We start from the raw sequence: 24,809 nt of genomic DNA, 5'->3' as shown, positions 1-24,809 counted from the left end.
CTGAAGTTTCTAATTTCTTTAGCAATTTCTTATGTGGCACCTTATCAAAAGCTTTTTTCAGGTCTAGAAAGGCACAATCAGCTCATCCATCTTTTTCTTGTATTACATCTATTAGCTTTGAATAGAAACACATTAAGTTTGTGACACGTAAAGAGAAACAGAAACTACAATGGCAGTAGCAGAAAATTTAGAGTGTCTTACACAAATATAGATGGTTTAATAACAGGATTGAACGAGCTGAATGACTATCTGAAAGAAAAAGAACCGGACATAATGGGAATTGTGGAGACAAAATTGAAAGGTCCACTACCACCCAACAGTGTAGGACATGGTGCATATAATTATTGGACTAGAAACAGACAAAACAAGGGGGTGGAATTATGTTCCTGACTAAGAAGGATATAAACGTGAGGAATGTCACATATGGAAAGAATTGAGTAGAGATGATTATGATGGAAGTGGAAGACAGAGATAGGAAGAGCAGAAAGTTTGTAATAAATTATGTGCCTCCTAAAACAGCCTCGTGGGAAGAGAGAGAACATAAAAGTATGTTAGAAGACACAAGGATAACATTAAATAAGATAATGGAAGATGGAGGAAGAATAGTTATGATGGGCGACTTTAATTGCAAAGAAGTCTGCTGGGAAGAGATGACAGTAAAAGGTGGTGACGACTCATGGGGAAATGTTCTACTTGAGATGATTATTGACCATACAATGACACAATGGATTCAAGAGAACATCAGGTATAGAAATGAAGAAGAACCATCGAGACTGGACCTAATAATCACATCAGAACCTGAAATAGTGGAAAAGATTTAATGTAAGACACCAATAAGTAAAAGTGACCACATATTGGTTGAACTGGAACCAAATGATGAAAAATACATAAAAAGAAATTAACAAAACAGAAAAGGAAGATTGATGTATGAAAAAACAAATTTTGATAAGATAAGAGAAAAAAAAAAAAAAAAAAAAAAAAAAAGACTGGGAAAGAATATACAAAGAAGAAACAATAGTGGAAGAGAAATGGAATATTTTGACAAAAAGTTATAAAGAAGGAGTGGAAAAGTATGTCCCAAGACAAAAGCAAGAAAAAGAATATGTAAAATGCTGGTACAACAAAAGTTGTAGGGGGTTAAAAGACAAAAGAGATAAAGCTTGGACAAAATGGAAAAAAGTCAAAAGACCCGAAAAATGGAAAATATATACTAGTTATAGAAATGAATATGTACAAGTGTGCAGAAAAGAAAAGAGAAAATATGAAAAAGATGTCATAGAAAAATGTAAAGATCAACCAAAACTATTTTACAGATATGTAGACAACAAAGTGAAAAACAAACAAGAATTAGGGAAATTAAGACAAGGAGTTGAATACACAGAGGAAATAGAAATGGCAGAAATTATGAACAAGCATTTTAAATCAGTGTTAACAAAGAAAAACATACAACCTAGTGATATCGAATGGGAGGAGAAAGTCCCCCCTATGAAAGAAACAGAAATAACAAGAAATGAAATCATGAAACACTTGAGTAATCTTGATGTCATAAAATCGCATGGACCAGATGAAATAGCAAACTGGATTTTGAAAGAATGCAGGAATGAACTGGCAGACAAAATACATAGCATACTAAACAGTTCCTTGAAAGAAGGAAAAGTTCCAAAAGACTGGAGAAGAGCAAATATAGTACCAATATATAAAGGGGGAAATAAAGAAGACCCTACTAACTATAGACCAGTCTCTCTAACAAGTACAATAGTAAAAATTTGTGAAAGAATTATCAAAAGTAGAAGGGTAAGGTATTTAGAAAAAACAATGTACTAAATCCAAGGCAATTTGGATTCAGAAAAGGACAATCATGCGTCACCAATCTAATATGCTTCTATTCAAGGCTAATAGATATAATACAAGAAAGAGATGGATGGGCCAATTGTACATTTCTAGACCTAAAAAAAAGCTTTTGACAAAGTACCACATAAGAAGTTGCTTAAGAAATTAGAAACTGAAGGAGGAATACAGGGCAAACTGCTGAAATGGATGGAAGACTTTTTGCAAGAGAGAAAAATGAGAGTAGTGATAAGAGGCAAACACTCTACTTAGGATGAAGTAATAAGTGATGTTCCACAAGGAACAGTTCTGGCCCCAATAATGTTTGCTATATATATTAATGACATGGATGACGGAATTGAAAGTTACATGAGCTTCTTTGCAGATGATGCAAAACTGTTGAAAAAAGTGAACACTGAAGAAGATTGTGAGTCACTACAGATCTCAATAAAGTATGGAAATGGAGTAGGAAGTGGGAGATGGAATTCAATACTAAGAAGTGTAGTATAATGGAATTTGGAAGAAGTAAAAAAAAAAAAAATAGTAGGATAATATAAATTGGGAGAAGAAGGAACAAATAAAGTAGAAAACAGGAAGGACCTGGGGGTCATTATTATGAATAATATGTCACCTGAAAACCATATAAACAAGATTTTTGGAGAAACTTATAATTTGATAAGAACAATCAAAAAGGCATTTACGTACCTGGATGAAGAAATGGTGAAGAAATTACTAATCACTTTGATAAGACCAAGATTGGAATATGCAGCGACAATGTGGTCACCAAGTACAAAAAAATGTATAACAAAACTTGAAAGAATACAAAGAGCAATTACAAAATTGGCACCAACACTCTCAAAACTGTTATATGAAGAGAGACTAGCAAAACTTGAGCTACAGACATTAGAGCAAAGAAGAGAGAGAGGAGATTTGATAACTATTTATAGAATCATGAAAGGCTTAAAAACTATTGATAGAGAGGATCTAATAAAATTGGATGATAGAAATACAAGAGGACATGGAAAGAAAATCAAGAAGGACAGTTATAGAAGAGATCTGAAAAAGAACAGCTTTCCTCACAGAGTAATAGACATTTGGAACAAGCTAGATGAAAAAGTGGTGTGTGCAAAAACAATACATGAATTTAAAAACAGTTTAGATAAAATGAGATATGAAGATGGGACACCACGAGCATAGCTCCCCTTCCCGTAAAATACAACTAGGTAAATACAACCAGGTAATACACACACACATGTGTGTATATATATATTATATATATATATATATATATATATATATATATATATATATACTGTATATACATATATATATATATATATATATATATATATATGTATATATATATACTGTATATATATGTATATGTATATATATATATATACATATACAGGTACAGAACCCTTTATCAAAAATTCCAAAATATATATATGTATATATGTGTGTATGTATATATATATATATATATATATATGATATATATATATATGTATATGTATATATATATATATATATATATATATATATATATCTATATAGACTGTATATATTATATATATATATATATATATATATTTATATATATATATATACATAAATATATATATATATATATATATATATATATATATATATATATATATATATATATATATATATATATATATATATATATATATATTGCAAAAATAATCACAATAACGCGTGACGAAAAAATATTGCAGAAACCACAGGGAAATTAAAGTCGGAATACTGAACGTTTTCGTCTATTACGACATCCTCAGAGTACAAGAAAGAAAAAATAGAGCACAATATTTATACAGAAGTAAGAAAACTGGGAGAGGTTATAGTCACATAAAACCTTCGGACATTATACATACATACACATTCAATTACACATGGAAATGTTAATGGTAATAATAATAAAATTATATACACATTCATATACACATGGAAATAAGAAAGGTAATAGTAACACAAAAAAAAAATCAAAAGAGCAAAATCATGTGGCCGAAAGGTCCATAGGACATTTGGTACAATTAGGAAACTTGGTACTGCTTAAATATCCTATGATTATAAGATTGTTTAACCAAAACACAAGATAATATTATCAAATTGTACAAAAAAACAACACAATATCTAACAGAAATAAGAAAGCTGAAAAGGTAATAGCCACATAAAACCTCCGGACATTATACATACATACACACTCATATACATATAGAAATATTAATGATAACAATAAATGAAAAAAATACATACACATTCATATACACATAGAAATAATAAATAAAAAATAAAATAAAAAGAACAAAACTATGTGGCCGAAAGGTCCACAGGACATTTGGTACAATTAGGAAATTTGGTACTGTTTTACTATCCTATTAATTATAAAATTGTCTAGTTTAAATAAACCTAAACTCAAGTTAATATTATTATCAAAATTGTTCTTTATGAAACAGGATTCAATGATGTTCCTATCTAAAGCTGAATTACAATCAACAATTTTCTTAACGTTGTCCCAGTCAATGTTGTGGTTTGTGTCCCTAACATGGACAAAAACTCCACTGGACATTTGGCCTGTCCTTATACTGTACCTGTGTTGTTTCATCCTAATATTTAATTCTTTACCTGTTTGGCCAATATAACAGGAGCTACAGTTTTTACAGGGAATACTATAAACACATCCTACATTATTACAAGGGGAATTTTTAATAAGGAGTTCTTTGATGGTACTGTTTTTGAAAATAACATTAATATTAAACTCCTTAAGGATGCGAGGAAGTCTCACAAGATTATCATGAAAGGGAATTACTAAAAGATTTTTCTTACAAAAAGTATCTTTTTGGGTTGTATTGAAATAAGACTTCCTTGCCCTATGTTGTGCTTTATCTATAACATATTTTGGATATTTCAAACCCGATGCAATGTCATATATTTTTCCTATTTCTTGGTCTAAAAATTCTGGACTACAAATTCTATAAGCTCTTAAAAACATGGATGAAAAAACAGAAACCTTAGTATTAATATGATGTGTAGAATAGAAATGAACATATGACAAAACATTGGTTGGTTTCCTAAAAATGTCAAACCTAAAACTTCTATCTTTTCTAATAATAGAAACATCTAAAAATGGCAATTTGTTATCTTGTTCTACCTCAATTTTAAATTTAATAGAAGGCACTAAGTCATTTAATTTAATAAGAAAATTGTCCAAATTAATATCAGTAGGCCAAATACATAAAATGTCATCGACATATCGATACCAGATGACTCTACGGGGGAGAATACAAGGTAACAATTCCCTTTCAAAGAACTCCATATACAAATTGCTTAAAACTGGGGATAAGGTTTTATGTGACTATAATCTCTCCCAGTTTTCTTACTTCTGTATAAATATTGTGCTCTATTTTTTCTTTCTTGTACTCTGAGGATGTCGTAATAGACGAAAACGTTCAGTATTCCGACTTTAATTTCCCTATGGTTTCTGCAATATATATATATATATATATATATATATATATATATATATATATATAGAGAGAGAGAGAGAGAGAGAGAGAGAGAGAGAGAGAGAGAGAGAGAGAGAGAGAGGGGGGTGAGATAGAGAATAAAATTAAATAATAATAATCCTTCATCCCTCGCAACTGATCTGACTCACCAAGGAGTGTCCTGGAGACGAGCGTCGAGACGAACACAAAGCCGTTAGCAAAGGTGACTGGATTCGGGTAACGGAGGTCCTTGTGCATTGAGGAGTGGGCGACCGTGGCCCCCTCCGTGTTGTAGCTGACCACATGACCGCTCGAAAGAAAGACTGTCATCTGGGGAGAAAACAATCACTTGAACATCATACTGTGTGACTGCACTCAGTAACACAAAGGCCATATGATGTGATGCCTATTAATTCATTCTTTTTTTTTTTATCATTATCATTAACATTACAATTGGATTACCAATACCAGTATCAGTCATAGAATATTTTACTGTGTCATTACTATTTGCATTAGCTTTACCATTATCATTGGTATTAACATTGGATTAACAGTAGGGTGGGTATCCCTTACAGGAAACAATATCGCGCACTTTCCTATGGATATTTCACAAAGACACCACATGAGAATTTGGGTATTTGACTTGCAGCCAATAGCTTTCCTCAGCTCTCTACACAGGCAATCAGAACATCCTAGGAACAAGTGGAGTGTTGTGCGGAGAATTAAAAAACAACCAGTGTAGTCGGAACCATCATAGAGTCATGAAGTGTGCAAAGTTGCACGTACATTTCATAACACGAAACTTATATTTTGGAAGGTAGGTTTTTTAATCTCTCTCAAAATACAGCTAAGTGATTGTACTTTATGGTGTTGTAATGTGAAGTGTGTGAATTTATTAGAAGTTGGTGAAAACGTCACTGATACATAACCGTTGTCCCATGTGGGATAGGTGTTGCTCTCAGCAGCCACACTAGTCCTGGTTGGGTCACATTGCCGGCTTTTGCTGCATTAAAAGATAATATTACTTCATTATGAAATTAGTGATTTTTATTAAAAAAGTTATATACTGTCATTGTTATTGGTTACATTACATTTGGCTTATGTTTTCAAGTGATTTAACATAAAATTTACGATATTGTAAAGGAAATACAAAAAGTCCTCCATCCATTTCAGTAGTTTACCTTGTATTCCTCCTATGGTTTCCAGTTATCTTAATAGTTTTTTGTGTGAGGCTTTATCAAAAGCTTTTTATAGATCTAGGAAAGCACAATCAGCCCATCCATCCCTTTCCTGTATTATACCTAGTAGTCTTGAGTAAAAACAGATCAAATTTGTGGTACATGATCTTTACCATTTCTTCATCCAAGTAAGTAAAAGCCACTTTTATTGATCTTAGCAAGTTATAAGTTTCACTGATAATTTTGTTTATATGTTTATCTGGGGACATCTTTTGTGATGATTTTTCACAGATCTTTTTCTGATCCCCTTTTCTTTACTTCCTTTTCACCAATTTCATATTGTCTTGATATCTTTTTTTTTATTTTTTCCAAATTCTATTATGCTAAATTTCTTAATGTTGAAGTCCATTCCCCACTTCTGACTTCATTCCCAAACTCTATTCAGATCTCTCTGCAGTGGGTCACACTCCATTTTATTACTCACTTTCTTTAAAAGTGTTGCTTCATCTGCAAAGAAGATCAAGTAATATTGCACACCCTCATCAATGTCATTCACATATGTAGCAAACATTACTAGAGCCAATACTGATCCCAGTGGAACTCCACTAATTACCTCTCCCCACAAAGAACTTATCTCTGGGAACTACCCTCATTTTTCTTCCATGCAAAAAGTCCTCCATCCATTTCAGTAGTCTACCTTGTATTCCTCCTATGGTTTCAAATTTTCTTAATAGTTTTTTAAGTAGGACTTTATCAAAAGCCTTTTGTAGATCTAGGAAAGCACAATCAGCCCGTCCACCCCTCCCCTGTATCATATCTATTAGTCTTTAGTAAAAACAGATAAAATTTATGGTATATGATCTTCCCTAAATCCAAATTGTCTCGGATTTAGTGTATTGTTCTCCAGATGTTTTATCCATCTACTTTTTATAACTTTTTCAAAATTTTTGGCTACCATGCTTGTAAGGGAAACCAGTCTGTAATTAGTAGGGTCTTCCTTATTTCCTTCTTTATAAATTGGTACAATATCAGCATTTTTCCAGTCTTCTGGTATTTTTCCTTCTTTGAGTGAGCAACTTATTATGTTATATATTTTGCCTGTTAGTTCTTCTTTCATTCTTTTAATATCCAGTTTGCTATTCCATCCAGGCCGTGCAATTTCCTGAAATCTAGGTTTATTATTTGGTCCATTATTTCTTCCCGTGCTACTATTATTTCCCTCATGGGAGTAATTTAACTTCTCTCCCTTCATCCCAATGTTGTATATCTTCTCTAGTGAAAACCAACTTAAAATGTTTGCTCATGACTTCAGCCATTTTTGTATCTTTTGTGTATTCCACATTCCCTTGGCATAGTTTCACTATTTCCTGTTAGTTTTTTAGTTTACCATTTACATATCTATAGAATAATTTTGGCTGATCCTTACACTTTTCTATTATGTCTTTTTCATATTTTCTTTTTTCTTCCCTGCATATTTTTACATATTCGTTACTTTGATTAATATATATTTGACACTTTCTAGGTAATTTGCATTTTCTCCATCTTTTCCCATCTTTATCTCTTCTTTCACTTTGCTGCACCTTCTATTAAACCAGCATTTAATATACACCATATCCTGTTTTTACTTTAGGACATATTTATCTACTCCTTTGTAGATTTTCATTAGAATCATCTATTTTTTTTCCATTTGTGTTTCTTCATTGTAAAAATTTCCCCAGCTCACTTTCAAGAAAAAAATCTTAAGTTTCTCAAAGTCTGTTTTACTATACATCAATCTTCCTTTTCTGTGTTTCTTATTTCTCTATATATATATTTCCTCCTTAAGATGTAACTCAAGTAGTATGTGGTCACGCTTTGCATTTGGTGTCTTGTATTCAATTTTGTGTACTATTTGTGATTCAAAAGTACTTACTTGTGCGTCGATGACGTCTTCGGTTTCGGTCGCTCCTGGGTGGGCCCTTACATTCCTTTGCGGCACTTAACTCTCCACTTCTCTAGCCTAATTCCCTACCTCCTAACCATTAATGCTAGCTTATCATATCCCCCTTTCCGGGTACTGTACACTCCACTCACACTCGCATTCACCACCACCCACGCGCGGTCCTTGTTCGGCACTGTGCCACCCAAGCCAACGTGAGGCCACCCCCCCCCCCGCATTCGGGTGGGAAGGGGGATACCAGCGCTCATGCCCTTTGACCCCTTCTCCCCCCCCTCCCAGAGAGGGGGAGGGGGTGCCAACCGTCTGTCCCCATCCGCGCCATACGCACTCACGCTCACACCACACTATTTCAGGTTTTGATATAAATAATAAATCTAGTCTTGATAGTTTTCTATTATTTCTAAATTTAGTGTTTTCTTTTATCCATTGTGTCATTGTACACTCTATAGTCATGTTGAGTAATACATTTCCCCATTGATCCTCTCCACCTTTCATTGTCATCTCTTCCCAACAGATTTCTTTGTAATTAAAATCTCCCATAAGTACTGCATCCTTCCTTCAGCAACTCATTTAATGAAAGTCTTGTATCATCTAACATTTTGGAGTAATCTCTCTCCAGGACCCCATTTTTGGGGGGCTCATAAATCACTGCAAACTTTCTGCTTTTCATATCACTATCTTCAACTCTCAATGTGATCATCTCCACCCTGTTCTCTTTACATGTAACATTCATCACATTTTTTTTTTTTTTTTCTTAAACCATGAACATGACTCCTCCACCTTGTTTCTTTTCTCTATTTCTAAGCCAGTGATTATATAATCCATGTCTCCACACTTCCCATTATGACTGGTTTTGCTTCTGACAGGTAGTCATTTAGTTTGTTTAATCCTGAGATTAATCCGTCTATACTGGTATAAGATAGTTTTAATTTTCTACTCCATCTCATTCTCTGAACCTTTCATTTTTTTCCTGAATATACCATTTCTTTTAGTCTCATGTCTAACACTCTCCAATAGAACTGCGTTTTCTTGGTCTCTGTTCTTTTCTTGTTTTTTCCTTAGCTTCACTTCTTGTCTTATCTCTTTCTTCGTCATTCATGTTTTTTTATCCATATACTTTTGTAGTGTTCACTTCTGACTAATTTTCCTGTTTTTGCTCAAATTTCTTCTGCTGCCATTTGTGTCCTTAATTGATCTTCAGAGGTCGATTTTTTTTCCTTCTGCATGCTTACATTTACCCATTCTGAACACTTTCTCTATTGCCTTTTCTATTCCTTGCTCTTCATCTTGTACTACTTTTCAAACTTTTCTTGCCAATTCTTTCTCTTCTTTATCTGCAGGGACCAATTTAGGTTATGTTTTCCCTTTAGACTGTATACTACTATACATTTTTTTATTTTTATTTTTTTTATCTCTTAACCCCTTCCATACGGTGCCGCACACGTAGGCGTCATGGACTTAGATCTCGGTGGCAGCAACCAATGCCAGCCGTACGACGTGTCGTAATAATACTCGCATCATAAAATATAGTCACCGCTTATATCGATCGTTCTCTCTTCACCCGTGAATTTTGATAACCATAGAAAATGCGATTACAAAAGAATTAGAAAGAATGTCATTATGGAGGGGCGACTACAATAAATATAATCAAGACGCCGATATGGCAGCCTCGCGAATACACTCGCTCCCCATGACGCCTACGTGTGCGGCCCCGTATGGAAGGGGTTAATAGGTTTAGTTTTTCTTTAATTACCTTAATGACTGCATTTTTGGCCTTCTGCATTTGTTGATGAACTCTTTCTTTGAAAACCACCTTATCTTCTTCTTTGTCTTTCTTCCAATCTTTCCTGAGTTGTTGTAATCTATCCTCTCCTATGTTTTTTCCCATTTTATGGTAATTGTTTGTACCTGATCATTTATTTCTTTATGGTCTCACTATTAGTGTTATCATTATTTTTCAACTCTTCTTTTCACATTTTCACTCGGTCAGTTCTTTTTTTAGTGCATTTACCTCTTCTTTTATTTCAGTGTTTACTTTTTAAGTCACTCACTTCTTTAATTCTTTATTTGTTCTCCATAGATCATTTGTCTCTTGCTTCCATTATTCATTCATAATTCTCATCTCCCTCTCTATGTCTATAATTTTACTTGGAAGTCCTCTTTCATACCCAGTGAATCCAGAAAAATGTCCCTCATCTCCACTATCTAATAGAAATCTTTTCATACCTTATGGCGACCTGAAGCCTATATTTATATTTTCCTTTGCTCTTGCACCAGTAGATGGATCTAGGTACATGTTTATGTTGTAATGCGACAAACTGCTGTCATGGGGCATTTTTGGCCTGTCATAATTTTCTTTCATTTTATTTCAATACTCACTACCACTTAATACAATCTAGGTATCCTGATATTCTCAATGGTGCAAAGAAAGCAAGAGGCCTGGGTTGTATTGAGTGGGAGGGGGAGCACTTGTGGTTGTCCAAAGTGATCTCTGTGCAGTGTTAAATGTGTCTATCAAGAGAAAATGCAAGGGAACCAAAGCGGATCAAGAGAAAACAGTGATGAGTTTGAGTTGAATGTCGACGCAAACACAGAGCCCTATGGAGGCAGTATACTGAACCAAATGTAAATAAAGGCTTTGAAACTCCAAGAGGGCTCCTTAGTTTGTACAATAATGACCCTTTTTTTGGTTTTGGTAAGTACGAAAAAAGAAATTTGAGTTGAACTATAGACATGGAAAGGGAAATGAGTTTTAATTGAAACTTGTGATAAATAGAATTCATGGAATTCAGGAAAGAGATAGTGAATTTAAGGAAATTTTCGAAGTAAATAGAGAGGTTTGTAAACTAAAGAAGAAGAATTTCAAAATAAAAAACGAGCTAAGTGAATAAAAAAAGAGTTAATTGAAGTTAAATGTGAAAATGAAAAGATGAAAAACAATACCACCAATAGTAAGAATTCTAAAAAGAGGTAAATCACAAAATACAGGAAATGTCTGAAAGAATTGAAGACAACTTAGATAAGGAAAATTTGTAGAGGATCAAGAAATAGAATGAAAACAGAGAAAATGAAGAAATACTTTTAAAGAAATAGTACAACAAATGCAGGAAAATGCAAAGAACACAATTATTTAAGTAATCAAAGAAAAACAAATTGGGTCAGAGATGAAGTGGATAGAAAAAAGTGTATTGTAGTAGGCCTATGTGGATTAAAGGAAAAACATGGTCTGGTTAGGTACTTGAGAGAAAAACCAGAAAAAGAAACAGCAAAAACAATTCTAAAAGTACAAGAGGTAAATGCAAGGGTAGTGGGTCAGGGATTGGAGATGGTTAAAGAAAATGGAGAAAAGTGGGAGGTGAGACAGTTATTGTTTGCGGACAACACTGTGCTTGTGGCAGGATCGGAGGAGGGATTGAGGAAGTTGGTGGCAGTTGGTATGTGATAAAAGAAAGCTAACGATGACTGGGGGTAAAAGTAAGGTGATAAGATGTACAAGGGGTGAAAGTGGCAGTAGACTGGAAGTGAGCATTAAGGGAAAGCGACTGGAGGAAGTGGATAGTTTTAGATACTTGGGTGCAAATGTGGCAGGAAAAAGGTGGAGTGAAGGTGGAGGTAGAATGTAGATTGAGAGAAGCGAGTAAATGCCTTGGTGGATTAAAGAGTGTAATGAGGAATAGACATTTGGGAATGGATGCTAAGAGGAGACTGTATGAAGGAGTGATTGTGCCAACAGCACTGTATGGGGCAGAACTATGACAAAAGAAACAATATAGATTTAATATATCTAGACTTTGCAAAAGCTTTTGATACCGTCCCACACAAAAGACTACTTACTAAATTAGCTTTACACGGAATAAGTGGTAGCCTATTAGGTTGGACTAGTAATTGGTTGAATGGTCAAAAACAGAGAGTTGTTTTAAATGGAAAAACTTCTAGATGGAAAAATGTTACAAGTGGAGTTCCTCAGGGTTCCATTCTTGGGCCACTTCTATTCATAGTATATATAAATGATATAGACCATACACTAAAACCTACTGTTTCCAAATTTGCTGATGATACAAAACTGTGCGGAGTGGCAAATGATCACTCAAACCAATTAGATATTCAAGAAGATTTAGATCAATTACAGCAATGGTCTGAAAAGTGGCTAATGAAATTTAACACAAGCAAATGCAAGGTAATGCACATAGGTAAAAATAACAGTAAATACAATTACAAGTTATTTGGAAATTCATTAACAAAAGTGGATAGTGAAAAAGATCTCGGCGTAATTATCAGTAACGATCTCAAATCATCCAAGCAGTGTATTTCAGCCTCTGAGAAAGCAAATAAGATTCTAGGACTCATTGCGCGATCTTTTGATTTCAAAAGTCCATCACTCATTAACAAGCTATATAAATCTTTAGTTTGTCCACATTTGGAATATGCTGATTTCTATATGGTCACCGAATCTCATTAATGACATTGACACACTGGAAAAAGTACAACGGCGAGCCACAAAACTGATTCCGAATACCAAAAATAAATCATACAAAAATCGACTAAAACATATGAATCTGTTTTCCCTTAAAAAGCATAGACTCAGAGGTGATTTGGTACAGGTCTTTAAGATCTTAAAGGGAATTGACAACATCAAAAGTGACAAAATTTTCACACTGAATGAGAATCAGACAAGAAACAATGGTCTCAAACTGTCCGGAAATAGATTCAATTTAGAAGTAGGTAGAAACAACTTTGCCAACTGTGTAGTTAATGAACGGAATAAACTTCCTGCACAGGTAGTGCAATGTAGTTCAGTTCGAAGCTTTAAGAATCATTTAGATAAACACCTAAGCAAGATGCTGTAATGATTATAATTTATTTTATATTATTTGTTTTTGTTTTGTTATCATTTGTCTGTCTGATTTTCATTTATTATTAGTTATATGTCAATTTATTATTATTTACTATTTTCCTGTTTGTTTATTATTTAACTATACCTATGCATTTATTTATGTATTTTATTTGTTATTTACATTATTATAGTCTTTATTTATTGTTTTATTATTATTATGATTTTTTTTTCGCATCCGACCTAGATATGGACCAAAAGGTCTCCTGTCGGCATGCTCCGCCTTTGTAATCCTTTGTAATGTGTTTGAGATGAGGTGTCTGAGAAGTATGATTGGGGTTACTAGGCTAGATAGAGTGAGAAATGTGGAGGTGAGGAGGAGAACAGGGGTGGAAAGGGAGTTGGGAGATAGGGCTGATGAAAGAGTATTAGGATGGTTTGGACACATGGAAAGAATGAGTGAAGAAAGACTACAGTAGTAAAAGAGGTATGGAAGGCAGATGTGGAGGGAGTGAACATGAGGGGACGTGCTAGGATGAGGTGGATGGATGGGGTGAAACGGGCTTTGGGGAAGAGGGGAATGTCTGTTGAGGAAGGACGGGAGAGGACAGAAAACAGGGGTGAATGGAGAATGGCTGTATATGGAGGATGCTGTGATGCATGAGGTGGAATGGCCCGGGGGATGGGGGGTGAGGTAGTGTGAGCAAAATTTGATGCAGCACGAAGGGATTTCTCCCCCGTCTTCTCCTTTTATGCAAGGGGAGGACGGAGAGGGGGGGTCGCCGATTTAATGAAGCAGCTTTGCTGTGGATGTGCTGTGTCTTGCAACACTGCTGCTGACCCAGGGCAGTGGACAAGGTGCAGGGATGACCTGTCATCCAGTAGGTGCTAAGATAAGAGGGAGGGTGGAGGGGTGTGGAGTGTATTCAGGGATGGAATGGGTGGGAATGATTTTATGCCTTTTCCTTTTTGGCTACCTCCCTTGTAAGGGGGAAAAAGCCTTGGTATATGTATGTATGTACAAGATGATGACCAAGAAGTACAAATGAAAATAGAAATATATAGAATGGGACAATATTCTACCACCAAATAGTGTTGCATATGGATTACATAAATATTGGATTAAAAACAGAAGTGAGAAACAGGGTGGAGGAATCATGTTTTTGGCCAAGAAAAACTTAAATGTGACAAAGGTTACAGAGGGTAAAAACAGTGTGGAAGTGATCATGATAAAAGCTGAAGACAGTGACATGAAAAGTAAAAATGTTGTGGTGATTTATGTACCCCCAAAAATGGGCTCTTGGAAAGAGGGTGAGCATTAAAAAATAATAAAAGATACAAGGCATTCATTAAATAAGATGCTGAAGGATGGAGGTATACTGGTACTTTTAACTACAAGGAAATCTGTTTGGAAGAGATGACAGTGATAGGCAGAGAGGATCTATGGGAAAATGTATTACTTGACATGACTATATAACATACAATGGGTAAAAGAAAATACCTGTACCAGATATAGGAGTAATGAAGAACCATCAAGACTGGATTTAATATTTACAACAGAGCCTGAAATTGTGCATAAAATTGAATGCAAGACACTACTTGGAAAAAGTGACCACATACTAACAGAGGTTGAATTAAAGGAGAAAATACATATGGAGAGAAATGAGAAATACAGAAAAGGAAGACTGATGTACAACAAAATGGACTTTGGGAAACTTAAGAAATTTTTTCAAAATATAAACTGGTAAAGATTCTATAATGAAAAGACACAAATGGAAGAGAAATGAATGATTTTGACGGAAATTTATAATGGAGTGAATAAATACATACCAAGACAGAAACAGGAAAACATGTACATTAAATGATCATTCAACAGAAGATGCAGTGAAGCAAAAGATAGAAGAGATAAAGCTTGGAAAAGATGGAAAAAATAGAAAAAACCTGGAAAGTGGAAAATATATATTAACCATGGAAATGAATATGTAAAGGTGTGCAGAAAGAAAAAAAAAGAAACTACAAAAAAGACATCATAGAAAAATGTAAAGATCAACTGAAACTATTCTATAAATATGTGAATGGTAAACTTAAAGATAAACAGGAAATGGGGAAACTACACCACAGAAATATTGAATATACAGAAGACTTAGAAATTGCTGAAGTCATAAACAATCACTTCAATTTAGTTTTCACTAGAGAAAATGTACAGCATTGGGATGAAGGAAGTGAAGTGTGATCCCTCCCCCCATGAGGGAAATAAAAATAACACAAAAAGAAATAATGGAGAAATGAACAAACTTTGATGTCAGAAATCACGTGGCCCAGACTGAATTCTAAATTGGATACTAAAAGAATGTAAAGAAGAATTAATGGACAAAATATATAACATAATAAGTTGCTCACTCAAAGAAGGAAAAATACCAAAGGACTGGAAAAATGTCAATATTGTACCAATATATAAAGGAGGAAACAAAGAAGAACCAACAAATTACAGACCAGTCTCCCTTACAAGCACTGTAGCCAAAATTTGTGAAAAAATTATCAAGAATAGATGGATAAAACACCTGGAAGAAAACAATATAATAAACCCGAGACAATTTGGATTCAGACAGGTAAGATCTTAAACTTAATTGGTTTTTACTCAAGACTAATAGATAACAAGAAAGGGATGGATGGGCTGATTGTGCTTTCCTAGACTTACAAAAAGCCTTCGACAAAGTACCACACAAAAAATTATTTAAAAAAAAAAATGGAAAACATAGGAGGGATATAAGGTAAATTACTAAACTGGATGGAGGATTTCTTGCATGGCAGAAAAATGAGAGTAGTGCTCAGAGAAAAGAGTTCAGCTTGGGAGGAGGTGATTAGTGGAGCTAACAGGGATCAGTATTGGCTCCAGTAATGTCCACTATTTATGTGAATGACATGGATGAAGATGTGGAATGTTACATGAGCTTCTTTGTAGATGATACTATATTGCTGAGGAAAGTGAATACTGAAACGGATTGTGAATCACTACAGAGAGACCTAGACAAGACTTGGAAATGGAGTCAGAAATGGGAAGTAGACTTCAACATTAAGAAATGTAGCATAATGGAGTTTGGAAAAAGTAAAAAAAAAAGAATATCAAGACAATATAAAATTGGAACAAAAGAAGTAAAGAAAGAGCAATGACAAAGATGGCACCAACACTTTCAAAATTGACATATGAACAAAGATTGTCTAAATTGGAACTACCTACCCAGGAACAAACATGAGAAAGAATTGATCTATTGGCCATTTACAGAATCATGAAAGGCACAGAAGTCCTTGACAGAGAAGACTTATTAAAATGGGATAAAAGAAAGACAAGGGGACATAATTTTTTTTAAAAAGGATAGTTAAAGAAGAGATCTGAAAAAAAAAAGTTTTCCACAGAGTGGTGGATGTCTGGAACAAATTGGATGAAACAATAGTGTGTGCAAACACCATACAAGAATTTAAGAACAAACTAGAAGTTGCCAGATACAAAGACTATGAGCATAGCTCCCCTTCCTGTATAATACAACTGGGTAAATACAACTTGGTAAAATATATGGCTTGTTGGTGCAGTAGTTAATGTAATAGGCTTGAGACGAGGGAGACCTGAGGTCAAGCCATGGTCAGGAACTGAAAGCCTTAATAACTCCATTACTGTTTCCCATGACCAGATTTTATACCCATGCTGCAGCAGCTGCAGAGCTCATGGCCATTCTTGCAAAGGCACTCCTTCTTCGATGTATGCAGCCTCCTGCACAGACAGTTCCTGGGCTGGTTTCTCTAATGATCAATAACAACTTACTTTCCCTTTTTTCTCTTCCTTTTCCTGTTCCCCACCCTACTCCTAACCCGACATCCCACTCTCCTTCATATCCCCATCTTCCCATTCCTACTCCCCCTCTTCCTTCTCCTCCTCCTCGAAAAAGGTCACTTGAGGTTGTCCTACAAAAAGATCATATGAGGTTGTACTCACGTATCCATTCCAGACACTCCAACAAATGGGCGACTTGACTGTGAAGTCTTTGACTATGGTGAGAATGACCTGAAGCTCCTCAAGGGCCACATAGAAGGAGTAGAGCCTCAGAACCTGGTCCTTGAGTGTTGCTAAGTATGGGCTGCATATGCTGTGAAACAAAAGAAGAGCATTTGAGAAAAAAACATAGAATAAGACCAGTTGACAAAGAACAAAATAAAAATTTTGAAAACTATCATTGAAGGAGCAAAAATGTAGAATAACAAGAAAAGGGAGAGGAAGGAGGGGTGAAGAAGGATGAGGAAGAAAAAGAGAGAAAAGGAGAGCAAAGAAAGAGGAGGGGAAGGAGAGGATTACAAAGAGGAATGCAGAAGAGAAGGGAGAGGGGTAGGGGGAGGGGGAGAGGAGAAAAAGAGAGGATGGAAGACGGAGAAGAAAAAGGGGAGAAGGGGACGAAAGGGGATGGGAGGAGGGAAGGGAAAGGGATGGATGAAGGGAAGGGAGATGGGGAAAGGGAATGGGAGATTTGAAAGGGGGAGATATGGAAGGGGGAGGGAGAAGGGAAAGGAGAGGATGGGTGGGAAGATGATGAGAGGTTAGATGTGTTAGGTGCTACAAGATACTGGGGCAGATATAGGGGAAGGGGATCAGGCCAGGAGACAGGGGCAGTGGGAGGATGAAGAAAGAGAGCAAGTGGCAATTTTATTCAGATGTGAGAAAACCCAAGGAGGAGGTGGTCCTTTTTGTATTTTCTCTGGCCTTCACCAATCTATTCTATCTAAAGGATTCTTTAACAGATGAAGAAAACTGTGAGATGACAAAAAATTCTTATTGCCCAGACATTGGCAGTTGGAATGGAGGGTCTCCCCACAGATGAATAAAACTATATGTCAAAATAAAAAAAAAACACAAAGTGTCACTATTCAATAGAGAGTTCAGATGAAACAGGTATAACCCATTACTGGCCAGAAGGCAACCACACAGATGGAAAAAACTGACTTACTTTTCTTTACATACAGATTCTCCTCTTTTCACTATTACTACCACTATTTTTTTAATGACCTCCACTTTGTTAGGATATGTCTCCCATAGACACAGTTCATTGGCCCCACTTTTGCCAATGACTGTGGTCAACCACCTTTTTATAAAATGAAGCCTAATACAAAATATCATTTATCCTACAGTATTTTCTACTACAGTCTGATCAAAATTGAGGTTCTGTGTGTGCGCTGATTCAAGGGGTGGGGACATGGTACCTCTCATGCATAGGAGAGCTGATCTTACGAGTGAGAATGATAGTCTATATTTCATCCATGCCACAATACTCCTCTTTGGTTGTTGTTTCTTTTCTACCATCACCTCTGTCATATGAGTGCAGAATGCACCTTTGACTCATCATACCTGAAGTCATGAAGGTTATCAAAGTGAATGAGCCCTAGTCCACATTCTGTATACATTTCTCATACATCCTGATTTTATCATTCACATTTCAGGAGTGGGATGCCTCAACAGTTAGGTTATTGTAACAGGAGGCCATAGGATCAAGTATTCATATGTAAAGGAAGGTCAGTTGTCCCTGTGTCCAAAAACCACTTGTGTTGACGTCCACTCACACTTCATCTGATGTATTGAAGGTGCAGTACCTGAGGTTTTCCCCTCCTAGGGGGATTAGTGTTGGTTCTAAGGTCACATCCTAGCATACCTGTCTGTTGGTGATGGCCAGAATTAGCTCTCTTTTCAGGGTTTCTTTATGATGACTTAATAATTCAGTGATGATCAGTACCATCCTTAAGATGTAATTCCACTTGTGTTTAACACCATATATGACAACTACTACTACTACTACTACTACTACTACTACTACTACTACTACTACTACTACTACTACTACTACTACAACTACTACTTTTTTTAATGACCTCCATTTTTGGGCAACTGTATGGTGAAAACAGTCAGGATCTGTTTTCCAGACAGACTTCATTGGCCCCACTTTCGCCAATATATATGGTCGACAACCCTTTTATATTCTATCTTATTATGATTTGATTAAACCTAATATGGAAGTTCATTTATCCCATTTTCTAATTAAGTCTGCTTAAAATTGAGGTTCTGTATGTGTGCTGATTTAGGGGGTGTGGACCTGGTACCTCTCAGATATAGGAGAGCTAATCTTAAGATTGAGACTGATAGTCTACATTTCATCTGCACCATAATACTGCTCTTTGATTATTGTCTCTTTTCTGCCATCACCTCCACCTTATGAACGTAGAATGCCTTTGCCCTTGGACCTAACCCATCTAAAATCGTGAAGGTTATCAGAGTACTGGTAAATGAGACCTGGTCCACATTCTGTACATGCTCCTAGTACACCCTGATCTTTTCGCTTTCATTTCAGGAGTGGGATGCCTCAACAGTTAGGTCATTGTAACCGGGGGGCCATTGGATCAAATATTCATCTGTCAAGGAAGGCTAATTGTCCCTGTGTCTAGAAACCTCTTCACGCTTTGTCTGGTGTGTTGGAGGTGAAGTACCTGAAATTCTCCCCTCCTAGGCTGAGCAGTATTAGGCCATGAGATCCCTTACCTCGTCATGTCTTATACAGATGAATCCACCCTACTTGCATATCACTGTATGGTTTGGAGCAATCTGTGCACCACAGGGACATCTGTTAGGTAGCCCATCCAATGACCATCTATACCTCAAGGTAGTGGCATCTGTGAATAACTTTTTGTTCAGATTGAATCCCTTTGCCCTGATTGGTATTGCTATCAGCCTGTTGGACACCCCTTCTTCCTGTGCCATGCCTATATTTCTCTTCATAAGATTCAATAGCTTATCCAATAAGGTGCAATGCTACTCTGCCTCGCTTCCTTGCCCTTTTCTAATTTCTTTGGTTTCATTTATGTTGGTTTCACTCTGTTGATCTTGTGACATGATGCTGTTTGTTAGAGAGGATGCGAATGTCAGAGAGTTTTGATGTTCTATGTTGGCAAGGGGCATTGACCAAGAGGGGAATGTCTATTGAGTAGGGAAGAGAGAAGGCAAGAGATAAGGATGAGTGGAGAATGGCTGTGTATAAATGATACTGTGATGCAAGGAAGGTGAGGGGGTGGGGGATGGGGGGTAGGGAGTGGTTATGTGTAAATGATATTTTGATGCAGCCCAAAGGAATTTCTTCCTGTCATCTCTTTTTCGACATGAGGGAACAGAGAGGGGGGGTCACCAATTAAGTAAAGCAGCCTTGCTATGGATGTGTTGTGTCTTGTTGCACTGCTTTTGACCCAAGGCAATGGGCAGGATACAGGAATAACCTGTCATCCATGAGGAGCTAAGATGAGAGGGAGGAAAGGGTGATGGGTGGGAGTGGAATGGGTATATGGCTTTTGAACTGGCTACCTCCCTTGTAAGGGGGAAAAGGGCCTTGGTATATAGATAGATAGATGTCAGCAAGGTTAAGCAGGTTTGAGATGCCCAGCCTCCCATTCTTGGTGGAAGTTCAAGTAATTTTCTTTCTTGATCTTTTAAGATATGTCAGTTGGTGCTCGCTAAAATTAGCTAATTTCTTATGGTATTTTCATGAGGACTTAATATTTCAGTGATGCTCAGTACCTTCCGTATGATGTAATTCCACTTGTGTTGGACACCACATATGAATGTAGCATACACTGCTTGTGGTTTAGTTTTTGCAAATCTGACTAGTTGCCTAACCTCCACCACCCACTTGTTAAATTTGTCCTGTACTACTACTACTACTATTACTACTGCTACTACTTTCTTGTGTATTTTTAATAAACGGCTTCCATCCTTGTGGAAATGTGGTGAAAACAGGCAAGTTCTATCTTCTACACATTTAATTGGCTATGGTCTACAATCATTCTGTATGTTCATTAGATTATGTTTTAAACAAGTCTTCATTGATTTGACTATCTACTATAGTTTGTTCAAAGTTGAGGTTACCTGTGTGTGCTGGTTTAAGCAGCAGATACCTGGCATCTCTCAAATGTAGGAGAGCTGACATTACGAGTGAGAATGCAATTTTACACCTCATCCACACCACAATGCTAATACTACTGTTGTTACTACAAATACTACTAATACTACTTTTTAAACTTTACCACTACCTACTACTACTACTTTTTTTTTTCTTTTTTTTTTTTTAACAACCTCCATATTCATGATATTGTGTAGTGAAAGCAGTCATGATCTGTCTCCCAAAGACACGGTGCATTGACCCCTTTCTCACCAATGACTGTGGTCAAATACCTTTTTATATTTCATATCATTTTACTTTAATGAAGCCTAATACAAAATATCATTTATCCCACTTTCTACTAGTCTGCTCAAAATCAAGGTTTTGTGTCTGTTGATTTAGGAGGTGGGGACCTGGTACTTCTCAGACATAGGAGAGCTGATCTTAAGAGTGAGAATGATAATCTATATCTCATCCACACCACAATACTCCTTTTTGGGTGTTGTTTCTTTTCTGCCATCACCTCTGTCAGATGAGTATAGAATGCCTTTGTCCTTTGCACCATCCCGCCTGACAGAAAGGCACTGTGGGAGGTTATGCAGATTTATGGGATAGGAGGAAAGCTTTTGGGAGCTGTCAAGAGTTTTTATGAGAGTAGTAGAGCTTGTGTCAGGATTAGAAATGGAGAGAGTGAGTGGTTTGAAGTAAAGGTGGGACTTCGTCAAGGATGCGTTATGTCGCCCTGGCTGTTCAACTTATACATGGATGGTGTGGCGCGAGAGATGAATGCTAGGGTAGTGGGTCAGGGATTGGAGATGGTTAAAGAAAATGGAGAAAAGTGGGAGGTGAGCCAGCTGTTGTTTGCGGACGACACTGCGCTTGTGGCAGGGTCGGAGGAGGGATTGAGGAAGCTGGTGGCAGAGTTTGGGAGAGTATGTGATAGAAGAAAGCTGAAGATAAATGTGGGTAAAAGTAAGGTGATGAGATGTACAAGGGGTGAAAGTGGCGGTAGACTGGAAGTGAACATTAAGGGAGAGCGACTGGAGGAAGTGGATAGTTTTAGATACTTGGGTGCAAGATGAAGCAGGAAAAGGTGGAGTGAAGGTGGAGGTAGAATGTAGATTGAGAGAAGTGAGTAAATGCCTTGGTGGATTAAAGAGTGTAATGAGGAATAGACATTTAGGAATGGATGCGAAGAGGAGACTGTATGAAGGAGTGATTGTGCCAACAGCACTGTATGGGGCAGAAACGTGGAACATAAGAGAAGAAGAGAGAAGGAGTGTGAATGTGTTTGAGATGAGGTGTCTGAGAAGTATGGTGGGGGTTACTAGGCTGGATAGAGTGAGAAATGAGGAGGTGAGGAGGAGAACAGGGGTGAAAAAGGAGCTGGGAGATCGGGTTGATGAAAGAATATTAGGATGGTTTGGACACATGGAAAGAATGAGTGAAGAAAGACTAGTAAAAGAGGTATGGAAGGCAGATGTGGAGGGAGTGAACATGAGGGGACGTCCTAGGATGAGGTGGATGGATGGGGTGAAGGGGGCTTTGGGGAAGAGGGGAATGTCTGTTGAGGAAGGAAGGGAGAGGACGGAAGACAGAGGTGAATGGAGAATGGTTGTATATGGATGATGTTGTGATTGCATGAGGAGGAATGGGCGGGGGGGGGGGGGTGGGGTAGTATGTGTGAGTAAATTTTGACGCAGCCCGAAGGGATTTCTCCCCGTCCTCTCCTTATATGCAAGGGGGGACGGGGAGGGGGGGTCGCCGATTAAATGAAGCGGCCTTGCTGTGGATGTGCTGTGTCTTGCGACACTGCTTCTGACCCAGGGCGGTGGGCAAGGTGCAGGGATGACCCGTCATCCAGGAGGTGCTCAGATGAGAGGGAGGGTGGGAGGGGTGTGGAGTGTATTTAGGGATGAAATGGGTGGGAGTGTTTTCATGCCTTTCCCTTTTTGGCTACCTCCCTTGAAAGGGGGAAAAAGCCTTGGTATATGTATGTATGTATGTACCATCCCGCCTGAATTCATGAAGCCTTTATTGTTCTTAGTAAATTATAGGTTTCTCCGACTATTTTGTTTATATGCTTGTCTGGTGACATGTCTTTGCTGACAATTACTCTTAGGCCTTTTTCCAAGCTATTTTTACTTCTTTTGTACCAACTTTATATTGCCCTGATTGGAGCTAGTACAGAACTTTGTGGGACTCCACTTATCATTTCTTCCCAGGTCAAGTTTTTGTCTCTAACTACCACCCTCATTTTTCTCCCATTCAAGAAATCTCCATCCATTTCATTAATTTTTTTTGTACACCTCCTGTTGTTTCAAGTTTTCTTATTAGTTTTTTGTGTGGTACCTTATCAAATGCCTTTTGTACATCTAGAAAAGCACAATCCGCCAATCCGTCCCATTCTTGTATTATGTCTATTAGCCTTAAATAAAAACAAATAAATTTGGTGGCACAAGATCTTCCTTGTCTAAAGCCAAATTGTTTTGGATTCAGTATCTTATTTTCTTCCAAATGTTTAATCCATCTATTTATATATTGGCATGATATTTGCATTTTTCCAATCTTGTGGTACCTTTCCTTCCTTGAGTGAGCAATCTATTATTTTATATATCTTGTCCTCTAGCTCATCTATACATTCTTTTAGTATCCAATTTGCAATTCCATCCAGACTGTGTGATTTTCTGAAATCAAGGTTTCGTATTTGGTCCCTTATTTCTTTTTGTGTTACATTCATTTCTTTCATGGGGGCAGGGATCTTTCTACCTTTTCTTCTTCCCAATTTTGTGTATTTTCTCTTGTAAATAAAATGTTTGTTCATAACCTCCATTTCTACATCTTCTTTATATTCCTCATTTCTTTGATGCAGTCTTACTATTTCTTGTTTATTTTTTAATTTACCATTCACATACCTTTAGAATAATCTAGGTTGATCCTTACATTTATCTATTATGTCTTTTTCATAGTTTTGTTTTCCTTTTCTGCATATTTTCACGCATTCATTTCTCAGTTTGATATATATTTGCCACTTACTCATTTTTTTTTTCTTTTTCCATTTTTTCCAAGCTTTGTCTCTTCTATATTTTGCCTCACTACATTTTTTGTTATACCAGCAATTAATGTACTGTACACCCTTTCCAGTTTCTGCTTTGGTACATATTCATCTATTCCTTCTTTATATATTTTTTTAAATATATTCCATTTATCTTCCATCTTTGTTTCTTCATTTAAGAGGTTTTCCCAATTTACTAGGGTGAAGGAGGCTTTGGGGAAGAGGGGAATGTCTGTTGAGGAAGGACGGGAGAGGACAGAAGACAGGTGTCAATGGAAAATGGTTGCATATGGATGATGATGTGATGAATGAAGTGGAATGGGTGGGTGGATGGGGGGTGAGGTAGTATGTGTGAGCAAAATTTGACGCAGCACGAAGGGATTTCTCCCCGTCCTCTCATTTTATGCAATGGGGGGACGGAGAGGGGGGGGACGGAGAGGGGGGGTCGCCGATTTAATGAAGCGGCCTTGCTGTGGATGTGCTGTGTCTAGCAACACTGCTTCTGACCCAGG

The 24,809-nt window shown here is 36.6% G+C and overlaps 1 protein-coding gene across 4 annotated transcripts in view; it reads right to left on the bottom strand.

Moving 5' to 3' along the window:
* The window catches only part of LOC143039860 (uncharacterized), a 143,062-nt gene that overhangs the window by 18,927 nt on the left and 99,326 nt on the right, over window positions 1-24,809 (bottom strand). For all 4 annotated transcript variants that reach the window (XR_012967669.1, XM_076210122.1, XM_076210125.1 and 1 more), the window contains 2 exons: window positions 17,273-17,423; window positions 5,507-5,666 (listed from right to left, as the gene is read on the bottom strand). Coding sequence is in view for 3 of the 4 variants with exons in the window: in XM_076210122.1 (XP_076066237.1) it covers window positions 5,507-5,666; window positions 17,273-17,423 (311 nt within the window). In the remaining variant the exon portion in view is untranslated. The remainder of the gene's footprint in view (window positions 1-5,506; window positions 5,667-17,272; window positions 17,424-24,809) is intronic.

Source organism: Oratosquilla oratoria, chromosome 27, assembly GCF_046742065.1.
Source record: "Oratosquilla oratoria isolate Oo_2021 chromosome 27, ASM4674206v1, whole genome shotgun sequence".
Taxonomy (NCBI): Eukaryota; Metazoa; Arthropoda; class Malacostraca; order Stomatopoda; family Squillidae; genus Oratosquilla; species Oratosquilla oratoria.
Note: the sequence above shows the minus strand (reverse complement) of the source record. Positions and strands in the feature narration are given on the sequence as shown.